We start from the raw sequence: 17,713 nt of genomic DNA, 5'->3' as shown, positions 1-17,713 counted from the left end.
TCCCATACAGTATCGTGGTTACTCCTACTGCCCATCCCATACAGTATCGGGGTTACTCCTACTGCACATCCCATACAGTATCGTGGTTACTCCTACTGCACATCCCATACAGTATCGTGGTTACTCCTACTGCACATCCCATACAGTATCGTGGTTACTCCTACTGCCCATCCCATACAGTATCGTGGTTACTCCTACTGCCCATCCCATACAGTATCGTGGGTACTCCTACTGCCCATCCCATACAGTATCGTGGTTACTCCTACTGCCCATCCCATACAGTATCGTGGTTACTCCTACTGCCCATCCCATACAGTATCGTGGTTACTCCTACTGCCCATCCCATACAGTATCGTGGTTACTCCTACTGCCCATCCCATACAGTATCGTGATTACTCCTACTGCACATCCCATACAGTATCGTGGTTACTGCTACTGCACATCCCATACAGTATCGTGGTTACTCCTACTGCCCATCCCATACAGTATCGTGGTTACTCCTACTGCCCATCCCATACAGTATCGTGGTTACTCCTACTGCCCATCCCATACAGTATCGTGGTTACTCCTACTGCACATCCCATACAGTATCGTGGTTACTGCTACTGCACATCCCATACAGTATCGTGGTTACTCCTACTGCCCATCCCATACAGTATCGTGGTTACTCCTACTGCCCATCCCATACAGTATCGTGGTTACTGCTACTGCACATCCCATACAGTATCGTGGTTACTCCTACTGCCCATCCCATACAGTATCGGGGTTACTCCTACTGCCCATCCCATACAGTATCGTGGTTACTCCTACTGCCCATCCCATACAGTATCGTGGTTACTCCTACTGCCCATCCCATACAGTATCGTGGTTACTCCTACTGCACATCCCATACAGTATCGTGGTTACTCCTACTGCCCATCCCATACAGTATCGTGGTTACTCCTACTGCCCATCCCATACAGTATCGTGGTTACTCCTACTGCCCATCCCATACAGTATCGTGGTTACTCCTACTGCCCATCCCATACAGTATCGTGGTTACTCCTACTGCCCATCCCATACAGTATCGTGGTTACTGCTACTGCACATCCCATACAGTATCGTGGTTACTCCTACTGCCCATCCCATACAGTATCGTGGTTACTGCTACTGCACATCCCATACAGTATCGTGGTTACTCCTACTGCCCATCCCATACAGTATCGTGGTTACTGCTACTGCCCATCCCATACAGTATCAGATCTCCCACAGAAACACAGAGACTGGGTACAGCAGGATTCTTACATGCTTGATGAACAAACGGTATCTACAGTAACCAGCAGCTAGCTACTGTTCACACAGAACACAAGATTGACGGAAACGGACGTCGGGACGGAACAAAGAACAACAAGCAACGAAAGGAAGAGTCAATTATGTCAGTAGATAATAACATGGAGGAAAAGATGAGTTTATGCAAGGTAACTGATAGACCCCAGCCGACCCAGACCCCCACTCACCTAAACTGTTGTTGTCCTTGATGCTTTTCTCCTGCAGCTGTTCTAAACCAACTGTAAACAACAACAATAACAATAACAACACTAGATTAGAGAGGATGGAGGAGGGACTAAAACAAGCCAATTCCTAGATCACCCGTTTCATCTGCTAGGGTTCGGTGAGGGAAAACTCTTCCCCACACAGTGACATTTCAGGGGTAGAGGAGATGGATCGATAACCCATGCATCTTTCACGACCACGCAGCAAAGATCTGGAGCACCAGTGTCTGTGTGTGTGTGTTATATTACCTTGCAGTGCAGTGAGGCGTTCGTTAGAGAAGTCGTTATCAGCCTGTAAGGCCTCAAAACGGGCCTGTAGAGTCTGTTCCCTCTCCTCCAGCTCATCGATACAAAGCTGCAGTTCCTTCTTCTCCATCTGACCCCTCTGAGTCAACTCCTCCTGACGACCCTCTGCCAGCTACACACACACACACACACACACACACACACACACACACACACACACACACACACACACACACACACACACACACACACACACACACACACACACACACACAAAATTATGCTATGGGTACTTTTGGTTGGGTTGGTCACTAAATAGCAATATCACTCATCTCTGCCACATCAAGTCAAGGCTTATTCCACATCCCCAACCCCTGGCACTTTTCTCAAGGAATCCTTACGTCATTTCCTGGATCCTATCTCCTCGCCTCTTTCTCAAAACCCATTGGAGAAGATCATACGGGAAGGACCCTGTACCTTATTGGAGAAGGTGGTCACAGAGGGGAAGGACCCTGTACCTGATTGGAGAAGGTGGTCACAGAGGGGAAGGACCCTGTACCTGATTGGAGAAGGTGGTCACAGAGGGGAAGGACCCTGTACCTTATTGGAGAAGGTGATCACAGAGGGGAAGGACCCTGTACCTTATTGGAGAAGGTGGTCACAGAGGGGAAGGACCCTGTACCTTATTGGAGAAGGTGGTCACAGAGGGGAAGGACCCTGTACCTGATTGGAGAAGGTGGTCACAGAGGGGAAGGACCCTGTACCTGATTGGAGAAGGTGGTCACAGAGGGGAAGGACCCTGTACCTGATTGGAGAAGGTGGTCACAGAGGAGAAGGACCCTGTACCTGATTGGAGAAGGTGGTCACAGAGGGGAAGGACCCTGTACCTGATTGGAGAAGGTGGTCACAGAGGGGAAGGACCCTGTACCTTATTGGAGAAGGTGGTCACAGAGGAGAAGGACCCTGTACCTGATTGGAGAAGGTGGTCACAGAGGGGAAGGACCCTGTACCTGATTGGAGAAGGTGGTCACAGAGGGGAAGGACCCTGTACCTTATTGGAGAAGGTGGTCACAGAGGGGAAGGACCCTGTACCTGATTGGAGAAGGTGGTCACAGAGGGGAAGGACCCTGTACCTGATTGGAGAAGGTGGTCACAGAGGGGAAGGACCCTGTACCTGATTGGAGAAGGTGGTCACAGAGGGGAAGGACCCTGTACCTGATTGGAGAAGGTGGTCACAGAGGGGAAGGACCCTGTACCTGATTGGAGAAGGTGGTCACAGAGGGGAAGGACCCTGTACCTGATTGGAGAAGGTGGTCACAGAGGGGAAGGACCCTGTACCTGATTGGAGAAGGTGGCCACAGAGGGGAAGGACCCTGTACCTGATTGGAGAAGGTGGTCACAGAGGGGAAGGACCCTGTACCTTATTGGAGAAGGTGGTCACAGAGGGGAAGGACCCTGTACCTGATTGGAGAAGGTGGTCACAGAGGGGAAGGACCCTGTACCTGATTGGAGAAGGTGGTCACAGAGGGGAAGGACCCTGTACCTGATTGGAGAAGGTGGTCACAGAGGGGAAGGACCCTGTACCTGATTGGAGAAGGTGGTCACAGAGGGGAAGGACCCTGTACCTGATTGGAGAAGGTGGTCACAGAGGGGAAGGACCCTGTACCTGATTGGAGAAGGTGGTCACAGAGGGGAAGGACCCTGTACCTGATTGGAGAAGGACCCTGTACCTGATTGGAGAAGGTGGTCACAGAGGGGAAGGACCCTGTACCTGATTGGAGAAAGTGGTCACAGAGGGGAAGGACCCTGTACCTGATTGGAGAAGGTGGTCACAGAGGGGAAGGACCCTGTACCTGATTGGAGAAGGTGGTCACAGAGGGGAAGGACCCTGTACCTGATTGGAGAAGGTGGTCACAGAGGGGAAGGACCCTGTACCTGATTGGAGAAGGACCCTGTACCTGATTGGAGAAGATGGTCACAGAGGGGAAGGACCCTGTACCTGATTGGAGAAGGTGGTCACAGAGGGGAAGGACCCTGTACCTTATTGGAGAAGGTGGTCACAGAGGGGAAGGACCCTGTACCTGATTGGAGAAGGACCCTGTACCTGATTGGAGAAGGTGGTCACAGAGGGGAAGGACCCTGTACCTGATTGGAGAAGGTGGTCACAGAGGGGAAGGACCCTGTACCTGATTGGAGAAGGTGGTCACAGAGGGGAAGGACCCTGTACCTTATTGGAGAAGGTGGTCACAGAGGGGAAGGACCCTGTACCTGATTGGAGAAGGTGGTCACAGAGGGGAAGGACCCTGTACCTTATTGGAGAAGGTGGTCACAGAGGGGAAGGACCCTGTACCTGATTGGAGAAGGTGGTCACAGAGGGGAAGGACCCTGTACCTGATTGGAGAAGGTGGTCACAGAGGGGAAGGACCCTGTACCTGATTGGAGAAGGACCCTGTACCTGATTGGAGAAGGTGGTCACAGAGGAGAAGGACCCTGTACCTGATTGGAGAAGGTGGTCACAGAGGGGAAGGACCCTGTACCTGATTGGAGAAGGTGGTCACAGAGGGGAAGGACCCTGTACCTTATTGGAGAAGGTGGTCACAGAGGGGAAGGACCCTGTACCTGATTGGAGAAGGTGGTCACAGAGGGGAAGGACCCTGTACCTGATTGGAGAAGGACCCTGTACCTGATTGGAGAAGGTGGTCACAGAGGGGAAGGACCCTGTACCTGATTGGAGAAGGTGGTCACAGAGGGGAAGGACCCTGTACCTGATTGGAGAAGGTGGTCACAGAGGGGAAGGACCCTGTACCTTATTGGAGAAGGTGGTCACAGAGGGGAAGGACCCTGTACCTGATTGGAGAAGGTGGTCACAGAGGGGAAGGACCCTGTACCTTATTGGAGAAGGTGGTCACAGAGGGGAAGGACCCTGTACCTGATTGGAGAAGGTGGTCACAGAGGGGAAGGACCCTGTACCTGATTGGAGAAGGTGGTCACAGAGGGGAAGGATCCTGTACCTGATTGGAGAAGGTGGTCACAGAGGGGAAGGACCCTGTACCTGATTGGAGAAGGTGGTCACAGAGGGGAAGGACCCTGTACCTGATTGGAGAAGGACCCTGTACCTGATTGGAGAAGGTGGTCACAGAGGGGAAGGACCCTGTACCTGATTGGAGAAGGTGGTCACAGAGGGGAAGGACCCTGTACCTGATTGGAGAAGGTGGTCACAGAGGGGAAGGACCCTGTACCTTATTGGAGAAGGTGGTCACAGAGGGGAAGGACCCTGTACCTGATTGGAGAAGGTGGTCACAGAGGGGAAGGACCCTGTACCTTATTGGAGAAGGTGGTCACAGAGGGGAAGGACCCTGTACCTGATTGGAGAAGGTGGTCACAGAGGGGAAGGACCCTGTACCTGATTGGAGAAGGTGGTCACAGAGGGGAAGGACCCTGTACCTGATTGGAGAAGGACCCTGTACCTGATTGGAGAAGGTGGTCACAGAGGAGAAGGACCCTGTACCTGATTGGAGAAGGTGGTCACAGAGGGGAAGGACCCTGTACCTGATTGGAGAAGGTGGTCACAGAGGGGAAGGACCCTGTACCTTATTGGAGAAGGTGGTCACAGAGGGGAAGGACCCTGTACCTGATTGGAGAAGGTGGTCACAGAGGGGAAGGACCCTGTACCTGATTGGAGAAGGTGGTCACAGAGGGGAAGGATCCTGTACCTGATTGGAGAAGGTGGTCACAGAGGGGAAGGACCCTGTACCTGATTGGAGAAGGTGGTCACAGAGGGGAAGGACCCTGTACCTGATTGGAGAAGGTGGTCACAGAGGGGAAGGACCCTGTACCTGATTGGAGAAGGTGGTCACAGAGGGGAAGGATCCTGTACCTGATTGGAGAAGGTGGTCACAGAGGGGAAGGACCCTGTACCTGATTGGAGAAGGTGGTCACAGAGGGGAAGGACCCTGTACCTGATTGGAGAAGGTGGTCACAGAGGGGAAGGACCCTGTACCTGATTGGAGAAGGTGGTCACAGAGGGGAAGGATCCTGTACCTGATTGGAGAAGGTGGTCACAGAGGGGAAGGACCCTGTACCTGATTGGAGAAGGTGGTCACAGAGGAGAAGGACCCTGTACCTGATTGGAGAAGGTGGTCACAGAGGGGAAGGACCCTGTACCTGATTGGAGAAGGTGGTCACAGAGGGGAAGGACCCTGTACCTTATTGGAGAAGGTGGTCACAGAGGGGAAGGACCCTGTACCTGATTGGAGAAGGTGGTCACAGAGGGGAAGGACCCTGTACCTGATTGGAGAAGGTGGTCACAGAGGGGAAGGATCCTGTACCTGATTGGAGAAGGTGGTCACAGAGGGGAAGGACCCTGTACCTGATTGGAGAAGGTGGTCACAGAGGGGAAGGACCCTGTACCTGATTGGAGAAGGTGGTCACAGAGGGGAAGGACCCTGTACCTGATTGGAGAAGGTGGTCACAGAGGGGAAGGATCCTGTACCTGATTGGAGAAGGTGGTCACAGAGGGGAAGGACCCTGTACCTGATTGGAGAAGGTGGTCACAGAGGGGAAGGACCCTGTACCTGATTGGAGAAGGTGGTCACAGAGGGGAAGGACCCTGTACCTGATTGGAGAAGGTGGTCACAGAGGGGAAGGATCCTGTACCTGATTGGAGAAGGTGGTCACAGAGGGGAAGGACCCTGTACCTGATTGGAGAAGGTGGTCACAGAGGAGAAGGACCCTGTACCTGATTGGAGAAGGTGGTCACAGAGGGGAAGGACCCTGTACCTGATTGGAGAAGGTGGTCACAGAGGGGAAGGACCCTGTACCTGATTGGAGAAGGTGGTCACAGAGGGGAAGGACCCTGTACCTTCTCCAGTACAGGTGAGAAGGAGGCGAGGAGATAGGAGGCGAGGAATAAAGCTAATTGAGATAGAGGCCTCTGTCCACTACCTTTATCTTGTCAGTGAGGTTCTTGATCTCGTTGACGGCTCCGTTGTATTTATTAGCCAGTTCTCTGAGCTCTTCATGGTTCCTCTCCTTCATCTCCTTCAGGTGGGAACACTCATCCTCCGTGTTACTGAGGCTTCGCTAAAAGGAAAAATCACAGGAGACCCATCATCATCATCATCAATATGGAACTCCACCCAGCCCTGCATTCAGCCAGGTCAAGATTAATCATGTATTTAACCACTCCACCCAGCCCTGCAGTCAGCCAGGACAAGATTAATCATGTATTTAACCACTCCACCCAGCCTGCAGTCAGCCAGGACAAGATTAATCATGTATTTAACCACTCCACCCAGCCCTGCAGTCAGCCAGGACAAGATTAATCATGTATTTAACCACTCCACCCAGCCTGCAATCAGTCAGGACAAGATTAATCATGTATTTAACCACTCCACCCAGCCCTGCAGTCAGCCAGGACAAGATTAATCATGTATTTAACCACTCCACCCAGCCTGCAGTCAGCCAGGACAAGATTAATCATGTATTTAACCACTCCACCCAGCCTGCAGTCAGCCAGGACAAGATTAATCATGTATTTAACCACTCCACCCAGCCTGCAGTCAGCCAGGTCAAGATTAATCATGTATTTAACCACTCCACCCAGCCTGCAGTCAGCCAGGACAAGATTAATCATGTATTTAACCACTCCACCCAGCCCTGCATTCAGCCAGGTCAAGATTAATCATGTATTTAACCACTCCACCCAGCCTGCAGTCAGCCAGGACAAGATTAATCATGTATTTAACCACTCCACCCAGCCCTGCATTTAGCCAGGACAAGATTAATCATGTATTTAACCACTCCACCCAGCCCTGCATTTAGCCAGGACAAGATTAATCATGTATTTAACCACTCCACCCAGCCTGCAGTCAGCCAGGTCAAGATTAATCATATATTTAACCACTCCACCCAGCCCTGCATTTAGCCAGGACAAGATTAATCATGTATTTAACCACTCCACCCAGCCTGCAGTCAGCCAGGACAAGATTAATCATGTATTTAACCACTCCACCCAGCCTGCAGTCAGCCAGGTCAAGATTAATCATGTATTTAACCACTCCACCCAGCCTGCAGTCAGCCAGGACAAGATTAATCATGTATTTAACCACTCCACCCAGCCTGCAGTCAGCCAGGACAAGATTAATCATGTATTTAACCACTCCACCCAGCCTGCAGTCAGCCAGGACAAGATTAATCATGTATTTAACCACTCTACCCAGCCTGCAGTCAGCCAGGTCAAGATTAATCATGTATTTAACCACTCCACCCAGCCCTGCAGTCAGCCAGGACAAGATTAATCATGTATTTAACCACTCCACCCAGCCTGCAGTCAGCCAGGACAAGATTAATCATGTATTTAACCACTCCACCCAGCCCTGCAGTCAGCCAGGTCAAGCTTAATCATGTATTTAACCACTCCACCCAGCCCTGCAGTCAGCCAGGACAAGATTAATCATGTATTTAACCACTCCACCCAGCCTGCAGTCAGCCAGGACAAGATTAATCATGTATTTAACCACTCCACCCAGCCCTGCAGTCAGCCAGGTCAAGCTTAATCATGTATTTAACCACTCCACCCAGCCTGCAGTCAGCCAGGTCAAGATTAATCATGTATTTAACCACTCCACCCAGCCTGCAGTCAGCCAGGACAAGCTTAATCATGTATTTAACCACTCCACCCAGCCCTGCATTTAGCCAGGACAAGATTAATCATGTATTTAACCACTCCACCCAGCCCTGCAGTCAGCCAGGACAAGATTAATCATGTATTTAACCACTCCACCCAGCCCTGCAGTCAGCCAGGACAAGATTAATCATGTATTTAACCACTCCACCCAGCCCTGCAGTCAGCCAGGACAAGATTAATCATGTATTTAACCACTCCACCCAGCCCTGCATTCAGCCAGGACAAGCTTAATCATGTATTTAACCACTCCACCCAGCCCTGCAGTCAGCCAGGACAAGATTAATCATGTATTTAACCACTCCACCCAGCCTGCAGTCAGCCAGGACAAGATTAATCATGTATTTAACCACTCCACCCAGCCCTGCAGTCAGCCAGGACAAGATTAATCATGTATTTAACCACTCCACCCAGCCCTGCATTCAGCCAGGTCAAGATTAATCATGTATTTAACCACTCCACCCAGCCTGCAGTCAGCCAGGACAAGATTAATCATGTATTTAACCACTCCACCCAGCCCTGCATTTAGCCAGGACAAGATTAATCATGTATTTAACCACTCCACCCAGCCTGCAGTCAGCCAGGTCAAGATTAATCATATATTTAACCACTCCACCCAGCCCTGCATTTAGCCAGGACAAGATTAATCATGTATTTAACCACTCCACCCAGCCTGCAGTCAGCCAGGACAAGATTAATCATGTATTTAACCACTCCACCCAGCCTGCAGTCAGCCAGGACAAGATCAATCATGTATTTAACCACTCCACCCAGCCTGCAGTCAGCCAGGACAAGATTAATCATGTATTTAACCACTCCACCCAGCCTGCAGTCAGCCAGGTCAAGATTAATCATGTATTTAACCACTCCACCCAGCCTGCAGTCAGCCAGGACAAGATTAATCATGTATTTAACCACTCCACCCAGCCCTGCAGTCAGCCAGGACAAGATTAATCATGTATTTAACCACTCCACCCAGCCCTGCATTCAGCCAGGTCAAGATTAATCATGTATTTAACCACTCCACCCAGCCTGCAGTCAGCCAGGACAAGATTAATCATGTATTTAACCACTCCACCCAGCCCTGCATTTAGCCAGGACAAGATTAATCATGTATTTAACCACTCCACCCAGCCCTGCATTTAGCCAGGACAAGATTAATCATGTATTTAACCACTCCACCCAGCCTGCAGTCAGCCAGGTCAAGATTAATCATGTATTTAACCACTCCACCCAGCCCTGCATTTAGCCAGGACAAGATTAATCATGTATTTAACCACTCCACCCAGCCTGCAGTCAGCCAGGACAAGATTAATCATGTATTTAACCACTCCACCCAGCCTGCAGTCAGCCAGGTCAAGATTAATCATGTATTTAACCACTCCACCCAGCCTGCAGTCAGCCAGGACAAGATTAATCATGTATTTAACCACTCCACCCAGCCTGCAGTCAGCCAGGACAAGATTAATCATGTATTTAACCACTCCACCCAGCCTGCAGTCAGCCAGGACAAGATTAATCATGTATTTAACCACTCTACCCAGCCTGCAGTCAGCCAGGTCAAGATTAATCATGTATTTAACCACTCCACCCAGCCCTGCAGTCAGCCAGGACAAGATTAATCATGTATTTAACCACTCCACCCAGCCTGCAGTCAGCCAGGACAAGATTAATCATGTATTTAACCACTCCACCCAGCCCTGCAGTCAGCCAGGTCAAGCTTAATCATGTATTTAACCACTCCACCCAGCCCTGCAGTCAGCCAGGACAAGATTAATCATGTATTTAACCACTCCACCCAGCCTGCAGTCAGCCAGGACAAGATTAATCATGTATTTAACCACTCCACCCAGCCCTGCAGTCAGCCAGGTCAAGCTTAATCATGTATTTAACCACTCCACCCAGCCTGCAGTCAGCCAGGTCAAGATTAATCATGTATTTAACCACTCCACCCAGCCTGCAGTCAGCCAGGACAAGCTTAATCATGTATTTAACCACTCCACCCAGCCCTGCATTTAGCCAGGACAAGATTAATCATGTATTTAACCACTCCACCCAGCCCTGCAGTCAGCCAGGACAAGATTAATCATGTATTTAACCACTCCACCCAGCCCTGCAGTCAGCCAGGACAAGATTAATCATGTATTTAACCACTCCACCCAGCCCTGCATTCAGCCAGGACAAGCTTAATCATGTATTTAACCACTCCACCCAGCCCTGCAGTCAGCCAGGACAAGATTAATCATGTATTTAACCACTCCACCCAGCCTGCAGTCAGCCAGGACAAGATTAATCATGTATTTAACCACTCCACCCAGCCCTGCAGTCAGCCAGGACAAGATTAATCATGTATTTAACCACTCCACCCAGCCCTGCATTCAGCCAGGTCAAGATTAATCATGTATTTAACCACTCCACCCAGCCTGCAGTCAGCCAGGACAAGATTAATCATGTATTTAACCACTCCACCCAGCCCTGCATTTAGCCAGGACAAGATTAATCATGTATTTAACCACTCCACCCAGCCTGCAGTCAGCCAGGTCAAGATTAATCATGTATTTAACCACTCCACCCAGCCCTGCATTTAGCCAGGACAAGATTAATCATGTATTTAACCACTCCACCCAGCCTGCAGTCAGCCAGGACAAGATTAATCATGTATTTAACCACTCCACCCAGCCCTGCATTCAGCCAGGACAAGATTAATCATGTATTTAACCACTCCACCCAGCCTGCAGTCAGCCAGGACAAGATTAATCATGTATTTAACCACTCCACCCAGCCTGCAGTCAGCCAGGACAAGATTAATCATGTATTTAACCACTCCACCCAGCCTGCAGTCAGCCAGGACAAGATTAATCATGTATTTAACCACTCCACCCAGCCTGCATTCAGCCAGGACAAGATTAATCATGTATTTACCATGTCTAATAGACAAATGTTTTAAAATGTTTAGCAACGTTGTGCTGTACTGAACAGGCCCCAGCCAGGTATGAAGGTCTGTCTGACAGCTTCCTGACCACCTCTACCTAGTCTCAAATCTAACCCTTTCCAGCTCATTTTGGAACATTGCTGTGGGCACAGCCAAACAACAGAAGCAATGGATTCGACTTTCGCTTTACTTCCTTACTGCAGTGCCAGTGGCAAACTTGCCAGACTAAATTATTAGAAAGAGTCAATTTCTAGATAATAAAAGGTCAAATATACAAGTCTAAGTGTCATTTTATATTAATTGAATTGAAGTTGGCTTGAAAATGTTTTGAGTTTATGCCGCGACCGTTAGTGGTATATGGTGGCATTCTGTCTCTGCACCACACTATCACAAGGGGGAGTTATCGGTAGTCTAAACTGTGGTACAAATTATCTTTTCATAAATTAATGGAGGTGTTTTCAGTCTGAGAATCTCTCTTCTGGCACTAGAGTCCTGCATCAGGCAACAATAACAAAAACTGTTGGTGGTCCTGGAATTAAGGCAGAGCTTGGGTAAATACAAAATGGGGGAATGTCACTTGACATGTGGACTGACGATTTTTGAAAAACTGTCTGTATTTAGCAGAGTGAAAGAGTGATAGCCCCTCTATATGAAGTGAGTTTCTGAAACACAGAGTCCTTCTTTGCTGATGTGAAGAAGAAACTGAATGAAAAAGAGTCCAGCGAGGATTTGTCAGCAATAAAGCTGAGTGACTCCCTCATTCTTGGCTTTGGATCAAAATAATTAAGTACCAACATTCTTTCTGATAGTCTTTAATAAAGAAATGTTTTGACCAAGTTAATCTGCTCATGTGTGTGTTCAATTACTTATTTGTGACATTATGGTTACAGTGAAATAAACAAAATAAATCCTATCCATGATGAATAATCAGATGCATGTTGCAAGCTATATTTCCCTTTTCTTGTACTCATTTTATCTCCAGCGCCCGCACCACTCTGCCTCAGGGCCTCAAACTGCACCATTTTGTTTCTCCGTCGCCCACACGCACTTTAAAACATTAGGATAATAAAGCTTTTAAAGGCTGACATTGGTTGATTTTAATACTTCTGGACAGCCAAATGTCTAACTCCACCCATACCTTTTTAACATTCCCAGAAGGCAGTTTATTATAACCTACTGCAGCCCTAAAACCAATGTGTTTAACCTTCTGAATTAACCATTATATTGAAGATAGAAGCCTTAATGAGTCCCGAGAGCCGATCTGTTATCCAACCATTATTATATTCTTATTATTAAGCCTTAATGAGTCCCGAGAGCCGATCTGTTATCCAACCATTATTATATTCTTATTATTAAGCCTTAATGAGTCCCGAGAGCCGATCTGTTATCCAACCATTATTATATTCTTATTATTAAGCCTTAATGAGTCCCGAGAGCCGATCTGTTATCCAACCATTATTATATTCTTATTATTAAGCCTTAATGAGTCCCGAGAGCCGATCTGTTATCCAACCATTATTATATTCTTATTATTAAGCCTTAATGAGTCCCGAGAGCCGATCTGTTATCCAACCATTATTATATTCTTATTATTAAGCCTTAATGAGTCCCGAGAGCCGATCTGTTATCCAACCATTATTATATTCTTATTATTAAGCCTTAATGAGTCCCGAGAGCCGATCTGTTATCCAACCATTATTATATTCTTATTATTAAGCCTTAATGAGTCCCGAGAGCCGATCTGTTATCCAACCATTATTATATTCTTATTATTAAGCCTTAATGAGTCCCGAGAGCCGATCTGTTATCCAACCATTATTATATTCTTATTATTAAGCCTTAATGAGTCCCGAGAGCCGATCTGTTATCCAACCATTATTATATTCTTATTATTAAGCCTTAATGAGTCCCGAGAGCCGATCTGTTATCCAACCATTATTATATTCTTATTATTAAGCCTTAATGAGTCCCGAGAGCCGATCTGTTATCCAACCATTATTATATTCTTATTATTAAGCCTTAATGAGTCCCGAGAGCCGATCTGTTATCCAACCATTATTATATTCTTATTATTAAGCCTTAATGAGTCCCGAGAGCCGATCTGTTATCCAACCATTATTATATTCTTATTATTAAGCCTTAATGAGTCCCGAGAGCCGATCTGTTATCCAACCATTATTATATTCTTATTATTAAGCCTTAATGAGTCCCGAGAGCCGATCTGTTATCCAACCATTATTATATTCTTATTATTAAGCCTTAATGAGTCCCGAGAGCCGATCTGTTATCCAACCATTATTATATTCTTATTATTAAGCCTTAATGAGTCCCGAGAGCCGATCTGTTATCCAACCATTATTATATTCTTATTATTAAGCCTTAATGAGTCCCGAGAGCCGATCTGTTATCCAACCATTATTATATTCTTATTATTAAGCCTTAATGAGTCCCGAGAGCCGATCTGTTATCCAACCATTATTATATTCTTATTATTAAGCCTTAATGAGTCCCGAGAGCCGATCTGTTATCCAACCATTATTATATTCTTATTATTAAGCCTTAATGAGTCCCGAGAGCCGATCTGTTATCCAACCATTATTATATTCTTATTATTAAGCCTTAATGAGTCCCGAGAGCCGATCTGTTATCCAACCATTATTATATTCTTATTATTAAGCCTTAATGAGTCCCGAGAGCCGATCTGTTATCCAACCATTATTATATTCTTATTATTAAGCCTTAATGAGTCCCGAGAGCCGATCTGTTATCCAACCATTATTATATTCTTATTATTAAGCCTTAATGAGTCCCGAGAGCCGATCTGTTATCCAACCATTATTATATTCTTATTATTAAGCCTTAATGAGTCCCGAGAGCCGATCTGTTATCCAACCATTATTATATTCTTATTATTAAGCCTTAATGAGTCCCGAGAGCCGATCTGTTATCCAACCATTATTATATTCTTATTATTAAGCCTTAATGAGTCCCGAGAGCCGATCTGTTATCCAACCATTATTATATTCTTATTATTAAGCCTTAATGAGTCCCGAGAGCCGATCTGTTATCCAACCATTATTATATTCTTATTATTAAGCCTTAATGAGTCCCGAGAGCCGATCTGTTATCCAACCATTATTATATTCTTATTATTAAGCCTTAATGAGTCCCGAGAGCCGATCTGTTATCCAACCATTATTATATTCTTATTATTAAGCCTTAATGAGTCCCGAGAGCCGATCTGTTATCCAACCATTATTATATTCTCATTATTAACCCTGCGTTATAATTCTATAAAAGCCCCTTAGATATTCTCTGTAGGGTTTTACATTTCTAAATCAATATCACAGACCAGATTTGCCCCTTTGATTTTAATTTAGAATCCTCCAGTCCTCTAAATGTAATTCGATCTACAGGGACATTTTATTGATCTGCGAGTATTTTCATTTAGAATCCGCCTCTTAAAACTTCTTATGGCTGCAAGCCCGATATCGGTACACCTATGACAACATCCAGCTCAAAGTGCAGGGCGCGAAATTCAAAAAAAAATTTTTTTTAAATATTTAACTTTCACACATTAACAAGTCCAATACAGCATATGAAAGGTACACATCTTGTGAATCAAGCCAACATGTCCGATTTTTAAAATGTTTTACAGGGAAGACAAAATATGTAAATCTATTAGCTAACCACGTTAGCAAAAGACACCACTTTTCTAACTCCATCAGTTTCTTACTCCATCAGGTGCTATCACAAATTCGACCAAATAAAGATATAAATAGCCACTAACCAAGAAAAAACTTCATCAGATGCCAGTCTGATAACATATTTATTGTATAGCATAGGTTTTGTTAGAAAAATGTGCATATTTCAGGTATAAATCATAGTTTGCCATTGCAGCCACCATCACAAATCTCACCAAAGCGACTAGAATTACTACAGAGAGCAACGTGTATTACCAATTTACTCATCATAAAACATTTCTTAAAAATACACAGCCCATAGCAATGGAAAGACACAGATCTTGTGAATTCAGACAACATTTCCGATTTTCTAAGTGTTTTACAGCGAAAAAACACAATAAATCGTTATATTAGCATACCACATGTGCAAACGTTACCCGAGCATTGATTCAAGCCAAAGAGAGCGATAACGTTATCATCGCCAAAATATATTAATTTTTTCACTAACCTTCTCAGAATTCTTCCGATGACACTCCTGTAACATCATATTACAACATACATATAGAGTTTGTTCGAAAATGTGCATATTTAGCCACAAAAACTGTGGTTATACAATGAGAATAGTAGCAAAACTGGCCTGAAAATGTCGGGCGCCATCTTTAACAGTGATCTTGTCTAATGAATAACTATTCATAAACTTGACTAAAAAAATATAAGTTGGACAGCTATCGAAAGACAAATTAGTTCTTAATGCAATCGCTGAATTACATTTCTAAAATTATCCTTACTGTGCAATACAGGGTTCGCCAAGCGAAGCTATACCAAAAAAAATGGCGGAATATGCGTTTAACATTTTTCTACAGAATAACGATTTATCATCAAAAATATTTCTTACTATGAGCTGATCTTCCATCAGAATCTTGGGCAATGTATCCTTTCTCCGGTCTAATCGTCTTTTGGTCGAAAGATGTCCTCTTGTCCGTCGAAATGGCCACTAACGTTCGACCGGTACTGGAAACGTGCCCGGCGCTTCAAAGTGCATCACAAAGAAATGCCTCAAAATCGCACTAAACGGATATAAATTGCTATAAAACGGTTTAAATTAACTACCTTATGATGTTTTTAACACCTATAACGAGTAAAAACATGACCGGCGATATATAAGTGGCTAAACCAGAGCTTGGAAAGAGAGCCAGTCCGACGTCCATCGTGCGTCAGGCGCAGCAGGAAAAGAAAGCCACTTCCGCCTTGTGCTCTTTTATACAGGCCCTGATTGCGCAATCGACTCCATTCAAATTGTCACCTCTTACTGACATCTAGAGGAAGGCGTGGGCAGTGTTTGTATCCTCATAGCATTTACAGGGACTTTAAAACTGACCTGGGACCAGAGGCCAAGATTTCTGAAATCTCACTCCCTGTCAGGAAAAGTGCTGTAGAATGAGTTCTGTTTCACTCAGAGACATAATTCCAACGGTTATAGAAACTAGAGAGTGTTTTCTATCCAATAGTAATAATAATATGCATATTGTACGAGCAAGAATTGAGTACGAGGCCGTTTGAAATGGGCACCTTTAATCAGAGCTACTCAATACTGCCCCTGCAGCCATAAAAAGTTAATCAGTAACGAGAGCCGTGTCATACCAATTATTATTGGATTATCCACCATGGCAACCACTTGTTAGGGAAAAAAATGTAAAATAATGTGCGTAATTAAAAAAAAAAAATCTAATACAATAATATATTTGAACCACTAGATGCAGTGTTTATTTACAGTAGTGATGACAGCTCAAGGCATTTTGTTTAAGCGTAGCAGGCTGTGAATTCTGTAAACAACGTTTTCACGATGAGCTATGAGCAGGACAATAGACTCTTCAACCTTTACAAAAGGATCGTCCAATAGCTCGGCTACTGTAGTCCCCCAACTTGGAATGTATTAAGTACCTTAAAGGTCTACATTTCTAATTCCAAACCTCATGCAACCGCAAAAATATCGGCTCAAGCACATACTGTACAATATTTATGCTTTTGTTAATAAAATGATAAAAATACTCTTTCAAAATGTTGATGTTTTTTTCCAACTACCAGCAGGACAATAGGGAATACATTTCACTGAATGACAGAGAATATAATTTTGCGGCAGCTCGCCAGCTGTGCTGCAGTTCGACGCGACTTTTATAAAAGGAAGAACCGCTGAACTAGTAGTCCTGTTCTGATAATAATAACCTTAGTTGTGCTCGAGTTAAGTCCCGGAGCCATCCAACTGGCCAATAACTAGCATGATAAACTACAGAACACATAACTTGATGCTAGAGTTAAGTCCCGGAGCCATCCACCTGGCCAATAACTAGCATGATAAACTACAGAACACATAACTTGATGCTAGAGTTAAGTCCCGGAGCCATCCACCTGGCCAATAACTAGCATGATAAACTACAGAACACATAACTTGAACAACGCTGGGGACCATCCACTCTAGAGGAAAGTTTGTCTATCTTTCTACAGTCCTACACCTGTCAATCAACTGATCAAATCAAATCAAATGTATTTATAAAGCCCTTCTTACATCAGCTGATATATCAAAGTGCTGTACAGAAACCCAGCCTAAAACCCCAAACAACAAGCAATGCAGGTGTAG

At 45.6% G+C, this 17,713-nt stretch overlaps 1 protein-coding gene across 1 annotated transcript in view; it reads right to left on the bottom strand.

Annotated features, from left to right (window-relative positions):
- Positions 1 to 17,713, bottom strand: part of LOC120020108 (sarcolemmal membrane-associated protein-like) — a 93,228-nt gene that overhangs the window by 44,698 nt on the left and 30,817 nt on the right. The window contains exons 6-8 of the mRNA XM_038963558.1: positions 6,723 to 6,860; positions 1,782 to 1,950; positions 1,497 to 1,547 (exon numbers count right to left, since the gene is read on the bottom strand). Of these exons, the coding sequence (XP_038819486.1) occupies positions 1,497 to 1,547; positions 1,782 to 1,950; positions 6,723 to 6,860 (358 nt within the window). The remainder of the gene's footprint in view (positions 1 to 1,496; positions 1,548 to 1,781; positions 1,951 to 6,722; positions 6,861 to 17,713) is intronic.

Source organism: Salvelinus namaycush, chromosome 2 (assembly GCF_016432855.1).
Source record: "Salvelinus namaycush isolate Seneca chromosome 2, SaNama_1.0, whole genome shotgun sequence".
Lineage (NCBI taxonomy): Eukaryota > Metazoa > Chordata > Actinopteri > Salmoniformes > Salmonidae > Salvelinus > Salvelinus namaycush.
The sequence above is the reverse complement of the archived record's forward strand: the minus strand, read 5'-3'. Positions and strand labels throughout refer to the sequence as shown.